Source organism: Drosophila grimshawi, unplaced genomic scaffold (assembly GCF_018153295.1).
Source record: "Drosophila grimshawi isolate 15287-2541.00 unplaced genomic scaffold, ASM1815329v1 contig_311, whole genome shotgun sequence".
Lineage (NCBI taxonomy): Eukaryota > Metazoa > Arthropoda > Insecta > Diptera > Drosophilidae > Drosophila > Drosophila grimshawi.
The window spans coordinates 24,462,135-24,481,621 of NW_025063098.1; the positions used below are offsets into that span (position 1 = coordinate 24,462,135).

Here is a 19,487-nt window from a genome sequence, read left to right on the forward strand (position 1 = left end):
GTAATAATTATATTTAATTTAAAGGTTTCTTTACACTTACTCAACTTTCACAGAGGTTAAAGGATCAATAAAAACCATAATGGAAGAGCGAATAAATTTAAGAAATTACGATTAATGGAATTCAAAAATATAAAAATGAAACACTCTTTACAAAAAATTTTAAACAAATAAATAATTAATGAAATAATGCATATAATTTATATCAATATGAATATATAAATGAACAATATGATTCCAATGCCAATATAAATGAAATTTCCACAACAATGCCACAGCCTTAATGAAGTACCTTGGCAGCAACATGCCCCTAGAAACCTGCTCGCAATTTGGCAGCACTCGACCTCATTATGCTAAATGCTGAGAGACGACTGTCAACTGCAGTTGCTGCCCCCTCGCCCCAATGCACACCCTTTACTCAAGAGCCCGGAGATTTATGTCCAAATTACCCAGTAAAGCATTGGGTCATGTCATAATCCCCCAGATAAACCAAACAAAAAACAGAAAATGGTATAAAAAAAAACACAAAAGGAAAAGAAGAAGAAAAAAACAGAAGAGAGAGAGAGAGAAAGAGAGAGAGAGAGAGAGAGAGAGAGAGAGGGAGAGAGAAATTCATTGTAAATATTCCAAATATTGTATTTTCCATTATTTTAATTAGTGAAATATATAATGCACTTTGTTGTTTGCGGTGTGGAACGTTGAAAACTCTTTAGCACAATGATAGAAAGAGATAGAAGAGATAAAGGGATAGAGAGAAAGAGAGAATAGCAGATAAATAAGAGGAATAAGAACGGGCCACACAATAAAGTGGAAGTGGAAACATTTCCGGCTGCCGCAAAGCTGTTTCCTGGCCAACGATAAAATACATTTTCATACCAAAGCTAATATGTGTGTGTGTGTGTGTGTGTGTGAGTGTGAGTGTGAGTGTGTGTTGGTGAGTGGGTGGGCCTTTGGGTAGCCAAGGGTCGTGGCAACGCTCGAAACGTAGCTGTTAATTTGCGCTCTGGAGTTGAAAACGACGCAAGTTGCCTGCAAAAAAATGCCGCAGTATATACACACATACATATACATGTATAATAAATATATATATATATATATATTTTATACATAATATTCAGTGTTTTCGTTTTTATTTTTTTTAAATTGTCTGCACTTAAATTGAAATTAACGAGGCGTAAATTTTTCTGGGTTAGACCCAAACCAACATTTAAAAAGGATACGAAACGAAAATGAAGTGAAACTTTTGCTTTAATTGGGCGCTAAGTGCAAAGAAAGGCGAAACAATATCAGCGGAAAGAGGAAACGACTATTTACAAGTGTTGTCAACGTTGAAGTCCACTGAAAGTTGTAATAAAAACCACACAAAAGTTGTTATGTTTTATTATAAAGAAATAAATTGCATTTGATGTACTTTAGAGCATTTCAATTTCAAAGCAAACAAGAAACATATTTATTATTTAGAAAATCGATTCAGTTTGGGTGAAAAATGTTGTTTAATAGAGAGATGCGAGTGATCCAATATATCTATATATATATTTCTTGTTTCTATTATCTATCTTGCTGTTTTTTATGCTGCTGCTGCACAAAACTCAAATACTCTTTTTGTTAGGGCATAAAACAACGTTGTGGGTTCTGTTAAATGGACGCCTTAAGAGAAGGCGCCGAAGTGCGCCCAAAACCCAACAGAAACCGTATCGAGAGAATGGTAACAGCTCGTCGTGGGCTGTCAGTAAGAATTATTATGCTTGTAATGCAATGCACAGTCTAGTGGAGAGGATGGGGAATGGGGGGATCAGGGGATCAGAGGCGTGGCTATAGAGCATGTCGCACCCACACACACACACACACACACACACTCACACACATACACACACACATACGCATACACGCCAGCGACGCCGCTGTGAAAATAAAAAGCCGCAAGGATTTATCACTCTGGCATCTTTGGTATCCCTGGCAGGGCAGACGATGAGATGCAATTGGAAGGCTGTAGTACAGATGCAGGCAGAGATGGAGAGCTGAAGTAGCTGAAGAGTGGAGCAAAGGCTGAAGCTGCCGAGGCAGACACATTTCATGCTAACAAGCTGGGCCCAAGCGCTACGGCTGCTGCTGCTGCTGCAGCTGCTGTCGCTGCTGCTGCCGCTGCTGTTGCTGCGTGCGTTGCAAACAACTAACTTACCTTGCAGAGGAGCACGAAAAGCAGATGAAGATGGAGCTGCAGCAGTAGAGATGCCTGTGGTTGTGGTACTGCTGCATGGAGGGGAGCAGGGATAGGATGGGATGGGATGGGATGGGTAGGAGATGGCTGCTTAAAATGCTTTACTCTGGCGGCTGTCGTAGCATATGTAAAAGGTATTATGGCTAAAAGCAAAAATATTGCATTCGACAGTGCAATTTGTTAGCCATTTGAATGATGTCGATGTGTGCTGCGTGCGAGTGTGTGTGTGTGTGTGTGATGTATATATGAGTGTGTGTTGCCTGCTAAAAGGCCAACCAAAGTGATAACGACAGTCAACCTAAAGTGAGTTTAGGGGTTTTCTGATTCGATTGTGGCTGCAAGTGCGAGATGTGGCATCTAAATATCTATCCATCTGGCAGCTGTTGCACGTTGTCTATAGATTGCGTTGCTCAAGTTAATTGCAACTAGTTGTAGTTGTTGCAGTTATTGTAGCTGTTGCAGTTGTTGGTGCCAAGCCAAGCCAACTGACAGCGTATGCAAATGCCAACTCAGATGGTTAACAATTCTGGTGTGGTTCAGTCTCTCTGGGTGGCAAGCCAAACGACATGTGTATGGGATTATGGATTAACTTTTGAGAATTATACAGATATGTGCAGTGTGGGAAATGCAACTCAAGCTCAGCTCTGTCCAATGATATGATGCAGAATGAAGATGATTAAATAATGATTTTAGACTCGCAACTGTGTCAACTCCAAAAACTCCATTTAATAGCGACCATTTTAAGTTATAATTTTAACGAATTACAGCAAACATTTAGCATATTTTGCAGTTAATCTGCTGCCAAGTATTGCATACCTAATTTTGAACTGTGCATTTTCACTCTACACCACTAAATGGGGCCCATAATCTAAAATGTATCCAGAGTTTTGTGTTTAGTGCCCCAAAAACTGTTCAAGTGCAACTGCTCAACTTGGATTACAATTTATGCCAAACAAATTTTCAGCAAATTGCCAGGCTACCACCGCAACCCGCATCACACTGCCCCACTGCCCCACCACCTATAAATATTCCCTTCGGGCCGAGAGAGAGAGAGAGAGGGAGGGAGAGTGAGAGATGCTACTTGGGCAAACTGATATGCAAAGTTTTTGCTCATTTTGTGCCTTTGCTCTTTGGGGATTATGAATGCGAATGAAAATTTACCAGACCGTTTGAGTTGAGGTAGGTGCCAGTTTGGGGGGGTGGGAGTGGGGTGGGTATTCACGCCCGCTCGCTTGCTCAGTTCGCTCAGTTATTTGAATGATGAAGTAGTTGTGCGCATAATTTGCTTAAATAATTCAAAATTCTAAAGAGGATTAAACAATTTCTATACACTGCATAAGAAAGTAGGGTGATTTAGGATATATTTATATAAGATATATCTACTGAACATTTGGAACATTTATTTGCCATTCCTGCTCTATTTTAAATCGAAACAAATAAAATAAATTACAATAAACAATTTGTGTGAACATTACTAAGACACAATTTGCGCCAAATATATTACAGCAATCGGATTGACACAGAAATGTTTGGGAAATGAGAGTAGCTCAGAGTTGAGCTGCACTCTTTGCTCAAGCACGGTTAATTATTATGTTTTCTTTTTGTTTTGCATTTGGCCTGGAAATGAAAATGGAAATGTTTTGTGTGCGGCGGAAATGCACAGTGCAATTTAACAGTTTCGCACGAGCAATTGCAATTGTAATTGCAATCGCGAATGCAATTGAAAATGTTAATTATTGTTGTCCCGCCCTTTTTGGCACACAGCAAACAACAACAACACACAAATGAGGAAGTGGAAAATGTTCAAAATGTAGCAGAAAAACAAAATGAAGAAAAGAAAATTGGGTTAAAAGTCTAATGATATACTAATCATAATCACAATCATAATCATAACAACAATAATGATGAGTAATGAGCATGGTTAGTGCTCTGAATAACAAATAAATGCATTGTCAGTGCTAAGCATTACAGACACGAGAAGCGCATTACCAAAAGATACAAAGATACATAGATACGACTACGACTACGACTACGACTACAACTACAACTACAACTACAACTACAACTACAACTACAACTAGGTGGGTGAAAGTTGGCCATGATGGTTAATGCAATGAGCATTTGAATTTCATGGCACTGCGAGTCAAGTAACTGTGCTTGTCCAAGAATAATGACAATTTCACTTGGCTCTGACGTGTGTGACACACTTTTCGCCGTGTATCTCAATTTTGTCAGATGTTTACGTGTGTGTATGCTGTGCCAGCTTATGTATCTTTCAGTTACTTTTGCGACAGCTAATTGGCGTAATCCACTCAAAATATTTAGAGAAATCTAGACGGCATTTTTAAAGCCTCCACAGCTGCTTTTTGAACTAAAACACATTTATTTATTTGCACAAAAATCAATATATAAATTTATATGCTTGCACCCGATCCTGTCTACCCAGTCCGTACACAAACCGTTAACCCCTTTTGGCCATAAACTTGATATGCATGGCAAATGGACAGACGGTTTTCGGCTTGGGCTGACAAGCGTGTAATCTCAGCATAAGTGAAAGACGCAGGCTGAATCGAAAAAAAAAAAGTAACTGAGGGTTGCCGCCACCCTGTTGCCGCCGTCGCATTGCCCTCGAGCCACTCACGTGGCTGCAACACGTGCTACACTCTTGTGCTATCAGCTGGCAGCCAGGCAGGCAGCCAGGCAGGCCTCAAAACTGCGGGCCGTTGCCTGTCAACATGTGTGACTAACTCTGTATGTCATCAAAATTCACTTAAAGCGCACGCAAAACGGAGCGAGACACGGCGAGTCGGAAATTGCTTTTGTGCCTATGTTGACAACTCTGGCGAGAGTTGCCCTTTAAGCTGAATTGAATGCCTGAGACGCAATCTGAGCTCTGCTCTTGTCTATCCGTTAGATACAAAACACATATGAAGTATCTGGCATTTGTCACGTGCCATTTTCTGTTTGTTTGCTTAAATGCTTGGACAACCCTCTCTCCCTCTCTCTCCCTCTCTCTCTCTCTCGCTACTACTACTACTAACCCCAAAGGCAACGGCGCCAAACTTCGCTTTTCCCATTTCAAGACAAATAGCTGAGCGCAGAGATACTTTTGCCTTGTTTTGGCATTTCTTCGCACAGCTGTGAAACATTTCCTGTGGTCATGTTTGTGTGCTGAAACGCAATCACACACACACACACACACACACACACACACACATACATATATAATTTTTAGGGATGTTTGTGTGTGGGTGGCTTGTAGAAGAACATGTGTGTGAAATCACTTCAAACCAGCCGGCAGAGCAAGCACTCAACGCTCCACGTATCTAATAGATACAAAACATATGATGCTGCTGCTGCTGCCGTTCAACTCCTCTCAACCACACACAATTTATATAATGATGTCGCACTTTTGTTGTCTCCACCCTCCACACACACACGCACACACCACTGCACCCCCTCTCTATCATTTTGTTGTCTGTCTGTTCGCATTGCATTGGGGAATATCAATTTTGTGTGCTGGCAATAACTATTTATTAGATACATAGATACAAAGTATCTGCGCCTGGCCATGGAATGTTGCTTCGTTTTTTTTTCTTTTTTTTATTGTTGTCTTCTTTTCTTACTTCTTGTTGCGAGTTGTTTTTTTTTTTTTTTTTTGTGTTGCGCTACTCTAAAATGCAATTTTATAGCTGTCAGGGGAATTTAACGCCAAGCGCGAAAATGCAGGCATTTCCCCCTCTTGGGTGCTTCGTCTTGCACCCCCTTTCCCCCTTTATATTTGTACGCCTCGTGTCACATGGTGCCTGCCACGCCCTCTGTGGCAGCTTGCCTTGCTTGTCTTTTGTTTAGCTATGTTGCGCTACTTTTTGGCTAACGATGAAGTGTCAAGATACATTTTGTTGCCATTGTTTTTAGCTGCAAAACGTGTAGAAAAGGGAAGGGGTTAGGGAACAACAGGGCTTGGAACACTTGCATACTGCGATGGGAAAACGATTTTCTGATATTTTTTTCGTTGTTTTCTTTTTTTTTTTTGCTACCCAACCGCTTTTATGCATTGCGTGCAAAGCGTAAACAAAAAGGGCCAAGCGCCAATACAAAATGGAGCGTGGCAAGAACAAACCCAAACAACAACAACAAAAAAAAATATAAAAAATGGGCCATATTTGTGGGGTGGATGAGGAACAAAGGGGTAGTGGGGGGTGGAGTTACTCCCCACTGCGTGTGCACATAATAAAGCTAAGTAAATTGATGGTCTTTGCGCCGAAACTGACAAGTTGCAGTAATAACAACAAAAGCAGCAATAGCGCAACTTTTCGATGGTCATATTAGATACAAAAACAGAAACTGGACAGAGAGAGAAAGAGAGAGAAAGGAGAATAGCGAGAGAGAGAGAGAGATAGTCAAATTGTATAGACTCTCTGCCTGCTGCTGTTGCAGTCCGCAACATATTTTGCCATATTGTTGACTAACCAAAAATACAAAGCATGGCAATAGAACAGTTAGATAGATAGATAGATAGATAGACGGTTAGATAGATGGCATAGATAGTTGTTGTTTGGGATGGATGAATGGTTATTTCTTTCGCTCATATAGAATGCAGGCGAGTCATTTATCATGCCAACAGCAAATGGAATATGTATGAGAAATGCGTGCGTAGACAACAAAATACACACACACATACATCATTTCATACAAACGCATATGTATTCGGGGCCAAAGGTGCAGAGTTCTGATTGTGAATATTACAAATGGATGAACCTTAAGCGAGTACTGTGAACCCGCTTTGATCACACGCATTAATAATAATTAATTAATTAATAATTGTTATATTCTTTTTTTTGTTATACTTAATATAAATTAAATGTTGAGCATAAATAAATTGTCGAAAATAATTTTATGTAAAAATATGTAACTGGCAGAAGGAAGTATTTGGAATGTAATTTTATTGCATCTTATCGATAACTTTCATACATATATATCGATTTCCGATAGCAATAATAATATTTAGTTTTGAAGGCAGAGCCTTAGAATTGAATTGAAATACTAATTTCAACAAGATCGAATAAGAAACACTCGACTTTTCTTTGACGAAAAGTAAGAAGCGATCAACTTGAAATTAGATAAAATTCTAAATTTGAAGTCGTAGCTGATGTATAAATCATTATTCTAGAAGAAAGTTATACATTTTTTGAATAGTTGTCACACTTCACGCCCTTCCTCCTCGCACAAACTCAGCTGTTCACATTTTTCCATAGGTGGTGCACTTAATAAAAAAGAACAATAATAATAATACTAATTAAAACCTTACCTAAACCTCTGCTTTTGTTTTTGCCCATTTCAATTAGCATTTGGTGCTTGTTGCGCCGCTTAAGGCCAAATGGTTTGGCCCAGGCCATTAGCAAAACATTAGCCAATAGACACACCAAACAGACAGACAGACATACCTATCCACCCACACACACACACACACACACACTCTCTCTCTCTCTCTCTCTCTCGCACACACAAACACATCTGGCAATGTGTGGCCAGCTTGCCCTCTTCTCCACTCCCGTCCCCCGTGGCGTCTGTATCAACATAAATCAACCGCATAAACGTAATTAAAACATAAACAAAACAAAACCAAGAAAAATCGAAGAGAAAAACGCACAGATGTGCCATAAAATTTGGTTGTTTTTGCTGTTTTTGTTGTTGAGATTGTGGGCTGTTGTTAATATCTATTTATTCTGAGGGCTGCGGGAAAAATAAACATTTAAGCAATTTACAAAGAAAATCCTTAAAAAAAAAACAACAAAAAAAAAAAAACACTGCACTTTGAAGTCGAAAATAAAAATGCAGAAATTTGTGTTACATTTTTCAAGCCTACAAGAGAAATGTAGAAAAAATGTTAATACAATTTCAACTATGCTTAAAATTTAAAGCCAATGAAATTGTTAATACAATATATGGTTATCAAAAGCGGAGAGACGCAGCCGGATTTTGGAGTTGGGGTTGGTTTTGAGTTGTGCTCAACTCGGCGCAAAAAAAAAAACGAAAGTTGCAACATGAAAATTTAATTTAATTTACGCGTTAAATTCAACAACAACAAAGTCGAATGCCAAAAATCAAAGGGTCCACAAGTAGGGGGCGTGTGGTTGAGGGAGATTTTGGGGTGGGGGGCAGCGCACGGTCAGCTCAACGATGGCAACTGAGGCATAAGGCATAAATAAATAAATAAAAGGGGCAAAAAAATGCGACACATGAAAAACAAAATGCAAACAAAAATACCAAATTGAGGTTGTGAAATTTTTTTCGTTTCTCATTTTTTCTCTGTCTGTATTGGGGGTGGGGGTGTGCGTGTGTGTGTGTGTGTGTGTTGTGAGTATAAAAAATGTAAAAGCTTTTCGTGTATATTTGAAAGCGGCAGGCGTCAAGGATGCGCTCAGGATATGTAAATGATATTTTCGAGTGGTCGCCAGTCAAATGCAGGCAATGAAAATGGAACATCCCAATGACCACCAGACAACAAACTGACACACACATATAACCACACACACACACACACACACACACCCTTGAAGCACTTTGCGGTCAAAGGGCCATGGGCCAAAAAATCGGTATATGCCTTGTGCCTTTGTGTGTCTGGGTGTGTTTAAGCCGCTTTGCCAGCCTCGGCCGCTGTCCGGCAATTCGTCGGCTTTGGCGCTTTCTTGTCTTTTATATGGCCTTTTTAAATATTTCATATTCCTGGATTTTCTGCATTTTACAAGCCATGAATTTATTTTTACAAACCGCGCTCGACAATTTTTGTCATACGCGAAACGCGTCAATATTTATGAGGCACCGCAACTTCAGGAGCACTGTTGACCCGCCGCATGATGTACTGCCTTCTCGCTGCTCCACCTCCTCTCCTACACTCCCCTCCTACCCTCTCCTCCCCTCCTCTCCTCTTCTGCTCTTCTCCCGCTTCAACCCATTGAATCACCCCTGTAGGGCTGCTCGGCTGATTGTTTTGGTTTTTGTGTCGCAGTCGACCTTTGTTTTTGAAAGAGGCCTCGTGATTTATGAGCCAGCGCTTTTGATGCGGATTTTTTTTCGGTTATCCCCTGTGGCTTAACTAGTTTGCCAGGCTCAGAAATAGGCAAAAGCCAAAGCCTTTGTTGCTACACACACACACACACACAGTCAGTCAGTCTGTAGCGTCGTCCATCAGTCCGAAACTGTTGACAGCGTCTAGTATAACGATTCAATAAGTCTGGCAACAAAACGCGATTTAAAGTTTTTAAACCGGCAAAGGTCTGATGAAAAGCGGTTTATTAAATGTGGTCAGGTGTTGAAGCCAAAAGAAACTGTATGCAAATAGCTGATTTAGAAAAAATAATAATAATAAATTTCTCAAAAACATACAAACATAATAAGAACATGCTTCTTATTAATATAAAAAAAGATACCATTTTTTATGCTTAAGAAATGCTGAGCATTAATTAAATAATATATAACTAATTCATTTTCTTCAATTCTTTCTCATTGCAGGTAGGTGACAATGTACGTAACTTGTTTAGAAGTCAAGCAACATGCAACTGAGCTACAAATTCGCATCCCCTGCCCCCCGATCAGCTCGATATACATATATATATATATATATATGTGTATATATAAACATACACGCAATAAATTTGGAGATTTCTGTTGATTGGTATAATGAGCGAACGAATTTTCGCACATGGCTCTATTTCGAATGCTTTTATTTACTAACAACGGAATGCCAAAATGCTCAATTCAGTGTTATATAATATCGAAATTGGTATCGGCATTTGCTATTGTGCTCTAAACAAATCTTTTGCTTGGCCATCCGTTTGCGTCATTGGGTCAAAGTGGGCCCATTCAGTTTTAGTGTGTGGGGTAAACTATTAGAAAATCATTTGCGTTGTTGGGCCAAGTTTTATTTTAGCTGGCAGCTCATTAAAAACACTCAAACAATAACAATAACAGCAAAATCAATGCTGACCAAGTTTCTGGCAGGTAAGCCTGGCAGGCAGGCAGGCAGGCAGGCAGGCAATTTAAATATCACAATTCAGAGCTGCCTCATAAATTGTCTTGGGAATTTATTAGTCACTCGCTGTGATTTCTGAATTCAGCAATCAGGTCTGCATAAATATATATATATATATATATATATAAATATATATATATATATTAGAGGTTGTATTTATTAATATAAATTTATATGCTTATTTTGTGCTGTGGTGGTTAGTCATCAGTCAACAGATATTTTAGTCTATTTCGGATTCCATGTATTTTTGGAGAGGATACTAAAATGTTTTCTTTATTGGTTTGTAGAGCGATTATGTTTTTTGTTTGCTTATGACTACGACAACATAGATATTGTATGAATATACATATTATTTGTCTAATGCGACGTTAATCCAAGCTGCCGAGTCCAACAAAATTAAAATACATCATTTATTTGCATTACAAAAGGTCTGCAATAAAAAGGTTCATAGTCCTAAATAAAAATTTGCATAATAAATAAATTTAATATCACTTAGTTAAGGCAAAGGGGAACAGACCTATATAAAGGCAACAACAACTCTTTAAAACTGTATGACGGATGGTTGTCGGGCTATAAAACAAGTTACTAATTTAATTATAATTTATATATAGGAATTTTTTATTTTTATTAATTTTGTTTTGTATTTGTGGAAACTGGCTTGACAACCTTTGTCTAAGTTTTTGTTTTCTTCATTTTGACATACCAAAACAAATACAGTATATGAAAATAAGGTGAGTGAATGCAAAACTCATCAAATTGAAATAATTTTGACATGCTGACATCGTCGAGTAATTTAATTAAAATGTCACACAATTTGAGTGGTGATCGTTGAAGGGGGGAATGTATACATTTATTTAGGAAATGGTTTGGGAACCCACGCGTTCCATTCAAATCTCCTTGACAATTCTCAAAAAAAAAAAGCCATAAAAAAACTGGTCTAGGCTTGTGTGGCAAGCTATTCAAGCTGAATCGAAATCTGTCTAGTTATAGCAAGTTCTACAATGTCAAGACCATAAGCTAAAAAAAAAAACAAAAAAAAAAAGTGAATATTATAGTTTATAAGTGGTGTGTTTGAAAAGATTGAAAGACTCATTCAATATGAATTGAATTGAGTTAAAGATCAACTAAATGCATATAAATGAAATAAACGTAGATTGAAGTAAGCCGAGTAAATTGTATTCCATGAATGAACTGAATTGAAAGTTACTAAAAATTGAATGCGTACTTGAACAGCAATTGAAGAAAAGGCGATCGAAGAAAAGGATGATTGGTGATTGTTCAGAGATCTAAATTTACATTTTCAAAGAAAGTACTTTATAAAGAAAGTAGTTGTAATTGTTTGATGAATTGAAAAGAAAATTAAATTGAAAGTGTTATTAGTGCAATATAATATATATAATTGCGAAATGTATTGAATTGCAGGCACTGAAAGTATTCAATTAATAATTTTGAATAGAAGGTAAATGATATATTGAATGATTGAAGTACTGCAAAACGTATAGCAAAACTTTTCGTTGCGCCACTCGTTGAATTTTGTATTATTATTCATTTTAATTAGTATTCAATCGTATTTTTTTCTATTGTGTGCTTTGGAATCTAAAACTTTGCTAATTTGTGCTCGTGCGCAAATCAAATGATTTAATTAAAGTGGAAATCAAAATCAAAACCAAAACCAAAACCAAAGTAAAGCTAAAGATACCAACAAATAAAAGCATCAACTGTAAAGTAATATCTGAAACATTTCTTGTTTTTTGTTTTTTGTTTTTTGTTTTTTTAGCTTTAAGCAATCAAACGGAAGCGTCCAAGTTTGGTTTTGGCTTTGGTTTTTAGTGCATTTGGCAATTTCCGGTTTGGCTCTTATGCTTTAATCGTGTTAAAGTGCTGAACACAAAACAAACAACAAAAAAATGCAAAATATTAAGTTAATTCCATTAAATTATAGAGTGATAATATGCAGCTAATGACTGATTAAAGTTGATGAGCTAAACTTGTCAAAAGTTGACGGCACATTCAACAAACTATTCAATATATATTTCAAATTGATGAAACTTTAATTATGAATTTATTGTCTTAAACTATAAAAATTTGATGTTCTTACCAAATATTGCTGTGTGGCTGCATCGTTTAGAAAGCTTTAGAACTTGTCTTCAACTTCAGATTTGATTGAAAACCAGTTTTCGATTCAATCAGAACCCGAGGGAAACTCAAAGTCAAAGACTATTTTTTTTTTTTTTTTGGTTTTTTTTTGCTCAATGTTGCAAAATGGGTGTCAATGCTGAGTTGAAGAAGCGACCAAAGCGAAATCTAACCGGTTTCGCTGAAGAGGAGGAGGAGGCTGCTGTCACAGCAGAGCATTGGAATGGGTAGGTTGGCGAAGGCGATGGGGAGGGGAGGGGTGCGAGGTGTTGTGTTCTGCAGCAGTACCGTTAACTAAGGCGGTCAACATAACGGTAAGCCGGAGCTGTGTTGGCTTCAGCAGCGGCTGATTTCGCGTTTGTGGCTCTGTTTGTTCTTAACTTTCTTTTCATTTAAGCCGGGTTCTTCGTGTACAGTTCTCTCTCTCCCTCTCTCTCTCTCTGTCTCTCTCTCTCTCTCTTTGCTTTTGGCCAATTATTTGCGTTGCACATTTCTTTCCTCTTCCTCTGCGCGCTTTGACGCTGTGCCTGACCCAATTCTTTAACTCTCTTCTTCTTTACCGTTACTTGCCAATGTTCTGACGCTTTTTTTTCCATAGCTTTCTGATTTTTGTGGTTGCTGCTGCTGCTGCCGTTGCTGCTGCTGCTGCTGCTGTTGCAAATCTGCTGCCAGTTTGTATTACCTGTTTCGTCATTTGTTGTTCTTTCTTGCGGCTGCTTTTGTATTTGCTGTTTTTGGTTTAACGCGTTTGACCTTAATACCAAGAGAAAGACGTCGCTTGGGCTTTTTCTCTCTAGCTGCCCCTTTTTTTTTGCCGCAGCGCTTCATATAAATTGTTTTTCTCTAGTTTATGTTTTGACCCCCCATTCCTCCTCCCCTTCTCTCTCTCTTTCGCTCTACCGCTTGCATTTACCAAGTTGGTGCTCTGGTTTGACTTGTCTGTGAAGTTAGTGCAAATTGAAACTGTCTGTCAAAGTGGTTCTTTCTCTCTTTCTCTCTCTCTCTCTCTCTCTCTCTCTCTCTCTTGCAACTGACATTGGAGTGAAGTTCAAATATTTGGCATAGAACTACAGAAAGGCCACAAAATTGTGCAATTTTTCAGTTGTATTGAGTAAAAACTTTGATTATACAAAATGAAAACTGCTACGTATGTCTCTAAAAGGAATATATATTTTTTATAGCCAAAAAAACGTATTAAAAATCATATAAAATATGCTGATTTTCTTTAAAATAAATGTAAATTTGACGTTCCATAAGTATTATGATCAGCCTGAGCTTAAAATTTCCTTTTTCTTTATCGTAATTAGTCACACATTTCCCATAGAATTAACTACAAAGCCATTTGACATATGCCAAAGCACCCCTTCACCGACAACACTCCTCAAAAAAAGAAAAAAAAGAAAAGAAAACCAGCTAAAAACAAATTTATCAAACAAGTGTCAACAGGCGAGTGTGAAAAGTGTCGCGACAGCAAAATGAAAAGAAAACACGAAACGACAAAAATACCAAAAAGTTGAGAAGAAAAATGAAAAGCTACATAAATAAGTGCCGCTCATTTAGAAGACAATATTTTGTGCAGGCCTTTGGAATTTTCACCAGGTAGAGATGTGACCCCTTGCCCCCCCTTTCTTTCTCACACACACTCTCTCTCTCTCTGTCTGTCTATGTATCATACTGCCCCACTCTCGCAAATGCGGTCAGTTAGTGGGCGTATTGAGCAACTTGTTTTTCTTGGTTTATGCCAAAAAGCACCGGCTCCGTGGGAGCCCATACAAATGTGATTTTTGTGAGGCCTGTCGAGCCAGACAGTCAATCAAGGCGGCTTTCATTTGACATATTTTTTAAAATGAACAACAAATCTTGTTGCAAGCGAAATATTTATTGTTATGTGTGTTAAAATATTATTCATAATTGAAATAAAATTAAAATCTTAATAGTCATCTTTATTCGACGTCATCAATGTGTTCATATCTTTTTTTTTATAGTTAGTTTCTTTGCTTGTTTATTGTGGATTCACTATTTATCAACAAAATGCACGATTTTATTTGCTTTCTTTGTGAGTTTTGTGCTTGGGTTTGTCACGCGAAAAATGTGAGTCAGGTTTCAGTTGAACTTGTGTTTATTTGTTGTCCAATGTTGGCTGTTAGAAACGTGCGGCTCATGAATGATGAGAACTGGCAAAGAGTTGCACTTTGGCAGAGGTGACGACATGTCAAGGAGAGTTCGTGAGTGCTGCGGTGTCAGCCTAAATTTCAGTTGAAATATTTCGGTGTTGGGAGGAGAAATCTAGTCTACTTACAACTATAATATAGAAAAGGTTTTGGTCTTCAACATCTAAAAAATGATGATGATGATAAATATAAATGAGAAGCAACTATTTAAAATTGTAAAAAAACGGAATATGGTCTATTTGGGGGAAGAATGGGTGTAAAATTCAATTTTCATATTATATTTAATAAACGTACATAATTAGAAGATTAGAAAGATAGGCTTTCTTTTGAAAGTGTGCAAAAGTTGATTGTACTTGCCGAGCGAGAAGAAAACTAAAATAAAAAATTTAAAAAAAAGGTTGCTCATTCGCCTTAATTTTTTGCGTTAAGTGTATTAGGGTCACTATTTCAACTCTATCTAAGCAATTTGCTAATCGCATGAGCTGCCTGTCACTTTAGAAAGGGCTTCCATCACACTGGGAAAGCACAATACAAAACCAAAAAAAAAAAAATAGAAAAAATAGAAAATATATTCCGCATAAATGCGGCTTGAATATCATTTGGAAAGCAATCAATATATTAAGGCGCAAAAAATGGCAACTAAATGAAAGTCGAAATGCAACAACAAACAAACAAACAGCAACAATAAATATAGAAAGAAAACAACAACAGAAAATATTAAAACAGAACAACCAAAGTCAATGAACTTGGCCAAGAAAGTCAATGTCCAAGCGAAAGAAAGGCTTAAAGAACAATAACAAAAAAAAAAACAACAAAAAATGCTGTTGATGGGGGGATATCATATGGGAAGTAAACAATAACAAAGAAGAAAATGTAAAATGAGGAAGAAGCGCCGCGCTACAAAAGAGCTTGTGGTTAGCATAATTTATGTGTTAATTACACATGAGGGCCCAAAGCAAACAGCCTGACAACCCTGTCCAAGACGACGGCTTCAGCATTCAATCTTTACACTTCTGTGCACTTGGCACACGCTGCTCAAAGATTACATCATGACACCTTTTTCGTCTGCGCATATTTAAATATATCAGCATTTTTGGTGCTTCGTTCTTTATTTTTCTCTTTTCTCATTTTCTTCGTTTTTCTTTTTGCTTCAGCGTGAATTTAATTAACAAACTGAGTTACCGTTGATCCCCCCCTGCTTCTCCTATGCAGCACCTGCGCTGCTTGACTTGAAAACTTCTTAGCTCAAGAAAAAAAAAAAGAGAAGAGAGGAGAGAGGAGAGGAGAGGAAAAAAGTGTGCTTATAAACTTTGCGGCACTTTGCCGTCACTTCTCTTCCCACACCGCCTGCCTCCATAACGCCAGCTCCCACTACAAGTTGATATCACCTTCTGCTTCTGCTTCTGCTTGTGCTTCTTCTTTTGCTGTTTTGTCGTGACTTCTTGAATAGCAATTGACATACAAAATACTTGAAGTACTCTCCTCGTCTCATGCCCAGCCAGTCAGCCAGCCAGCCAGTCAGCTAGCTACACCTACTTTACCTGACTGTTTTCCCCCCAAGGCGCACCCTCATCCCCCTCTCCTTGATTCGGCATTTTGTCTGGCACTCTTTGAACTTCCCAGTTGCCCAATTCGTGTCTTGTTTTCTTCTTTACCTTTACCTGTTCGCTTCTTTTAACATTGCGCCTTTTGTTTTCTTGACAACAAATTTACAGTTACTGCATTTTGCTTTGGTTTTTTTATCTATCTTGTTTTTTTTTGTTGTTGTTTTTGTATTCGTACAAAACTTTATAAAACTTTGCACAGCAGCGCCACCTTTTGCGACATTTTAATAGTTTATCCGAATTGTATTGTAGTATTTATAGCGTCTGCAATCTAGCTATGGCCATCAACCTGGCAACTCTACAACTACAACAACAACAACAACTAAAACTAAGACTGCAGCTTAAAACGCAATAAGCTGCGTGAGATTTCAAGATCTTTGCCATCCATATGCATGAGATAAGTAGGAAACAATTAAGAATGCGATTGGATATTAAAGCGGAAAGAAGATTTGAATATCTTATCTTTTAATTGACGCCAGTAAGATAGATGTGTTATTGCTTAAGTTTTAAGTGACTTTAGATCGGGTCAAGTTCAAGACACAGCCAAAACGTGACCTGATTGAGTTTCTATGCAATCTGAATTTTTGCTGTTGCGCAATTTGCAGAATTTGCAGCGCATAAAAAGATAGATTACGTTGAATGAATTGATTAATTTTATTAAATGGATATTTAATTTTTGTTTGTCGTTGAATAACTACAGCTTACCACAGTGTGTATAATCAGAGACGGACTCGTGTGTGCCACAAAACAGACAGGTCTCGTCAGAAGAATATTAAAGCATTATATTGCTCTGTTCTAAATTGAAGTTCTAAACTATTAAAGTGGCACCTTCCACTCCTCGCATCTCTCTCTCTCTCTCTCTCTCCCTCTCTCTGTCTTTTATGTATTGTCTCTAGCTCGTCTAGAAGTCTTGCCTAAGGGCGGCACTTGATGGTGGGGGGAGGAAAAAGAGCCGTTGATGATAATAATGGGACAGGGCGCTCAGAACATAGAGCAGACCAGAGCTGAAAGCTGAACAAAGGGAGCTTCATAAGTGATGCGTCGCCTCGACTTGCCGACACACTGCCGCATTTTTGATGGATGACATTGATTGATGATGATTAATAATGTTGCATTTTTATTGCTTTTCAACGTGCTAATGTCCACATATACACCCGACCTTCTTCTTTTGCTACTGCTACTGCTGCTGGCTGCTGCTGCTGCTGCTGATCTGTCTGTTGTCTGCTGTGTGCTGTCTGCTGTCTGCTGTCTCAGCCACTTTTAGTTGCTTAAATACATTAGCACGCCGCCCCCATACCGCCTGGCGGAAAGTACTCTTTGTCCTTTTGGGCCAGTTAATGTGCAGCATCAGCTGCTGCACCATCAGCAGGTTAGCAAACATCCCAGCCTTACTTTGTATATTCATGTTGATGCTTGAATGCATCGCAAACTCATCAACTTGACTTGCCTAGCCCCGTCCAGCAGCAGCAGCGGCACTCCCTCTCTTTCTCTCTCTCCCTCTCTCGGTCCTTTTTAGCACTTCTTCTACTCTCTTTTTATCTGTGTCCACGCCACTCCTCCGATTGGTCGTCATCTGCACATGTTTCGCGCATATTCGCTCAATTAAAAAGCATAAAATTACATTTTCGCTTAAGTTAACATGGATTCAATGTGCCGCCCCAACCGCCTCCTCCTCCCTCCCCCCTCTCTCTGTTCACTTTGCGTGTGCTTGTAGTGGTGTCCTTGTGTATATATCAGACAAGGCACGCCTCACGCGTACCTTTCTCCTCCCTGCTGTTCTTGACTTTGGTAGACTTTAAATACAATTTTTAACTCATTCTTTGCAGTAGCTTTTCTCATTTTTAGTCCTTATTTTATTCCGACATTCTTTTGTCGTGATTATTAACATTATTGCGTTCATAATTTCTGCGGTTTTGTTTTGTAATATTTTTTTTTGCTTTCCTTATTTTCCTCGACATTTTTTTGTTTTATTTTTAATTGAAGTTGTTCCATTGATGCGGCCACTTTTGGAATGCGGGTTTAGGTTCACTGAGCCATGCAGTGGAAAATTGTTGCCAGGCACTCGCCAAAAGGTAAAAACTGTAAACATTATAATGAGTGATTTATGGAGTGATTATGGAGAACGCGTAAAAAAGGCAAGAAAAGTGAATTGGCTGAAACTGTTTTGTAAAAATGTGGCAAAGAATGAGTCTCATAGTGCCAAAGTGACGAGCTGTTAAATGAAGTATGTTCGAGTAGTGTTTGTAAAAAGTTGTAGTAAACGAAACGATGCAACAGACTCTTATAACGATAACTAGTCAAGTACTTGCTACCCATGAAAATTCTTAATATTTAAGAGTATAGCAGCCCCCTTTTGGTTTGGATCATTTAAAACGGATCAAACGAATTTCATGAGCCGTTCAACCACTTTATAAGACTAATGAAATGTTTTGCGGTTGACAGTTTTCGTTTCGTTTCCGACAGCATCTTTCACAACTAACCGCAAACATTTCACTTTTCCCAGCCCAACACAGCCCAAGCAGCTCCCCCTCAATTCGCAGTGCTGCAAAATGTGAGAATGTAAATTTCATGGGTTCAATTTAATATTTATATAGGAAGTGGGGTCTATAATACATATTATGAAATGGCAACACATGTTGTATGCTTAATTGCATTTTATGTTTACAGCTGAGAAAACAGGTACCACAACAGCAACAACAAGAACAACATCAGCAGCAGCAGCATTAAACATTAATTACAACACACAAGATAACTATAAAAATGCGGCATGTCCCATTGTCCTAATTACATTCTCAAATCCTTGAAGCAGCAGCAGCAGCAGCAGCACCACAACCGCCCTTAAGTATGCTAATAATTTCCACTTTAAAGGAGGGGCAAGGGCAAGGGAAGAGATGCAGAGCAAAAGGCCGCAACAACTAAAAATTTGTAGGACACAAACACACACAAACACACACATACAAACACACACAGACAATTTGCTGCTATAGTCACATATGAATTTTTAAGTGCAAACATAATAAGCAGCTTAATGAACACAACATTCACAGACCTTATCGAGCGGTCGCTGAACGGAGAGGGTGCAGTGGTGCTGTCGAGGGAGGGGATGGGTAGACAGTGTGGAAACCTTTCTGCCGCCTGGCGAGCACGTGCCGCTCGCACTTTGCTTATTCCTTTTATAATAGAGGAGTAGCAACCCTTTTTGCTTTGCATGCAAAGCTTGTGCCATGAATTTAACACGTATGTGTGTCTGTGTGTGTGTGTGTGTGTGTGTGAGTTATGTGAGTGTGAGTGTGTGCTTGGCGACGAACTTCATTAGAGCGAGTGGG

General features: G+C 38.5%; 1 protein-coding gene across 4 annotated transcripts in view; it reads left to right on the forward strand.

The window, feature by feature from the left end:
• LOC6568094 (maternal protein pumilio) overlaps window positions 1-19,487 on the forward strand; it is a 106,126-nt gene that overhangs the window by 12,396 nt on the left and 74,243 nt on the right. For 2 of the 4 annotated variants that reach the window (XM_032740791.2, XM_043215253.1), the window contains exon 2: window positions 9,731-9,742. The exons of the other annotated variants lie outside the window; for them this stretch is intronic. In XM_032740791.2, the coding sequence (XP_032596682.1) occupies window positions 9,731-9,742 (12 nt within the window). The remainder of the gene's footprint in view (window positions 1-9,730; window positions 9,743-19,487) is intronic. 4 annotated transcript variants of the gene reach the window in all.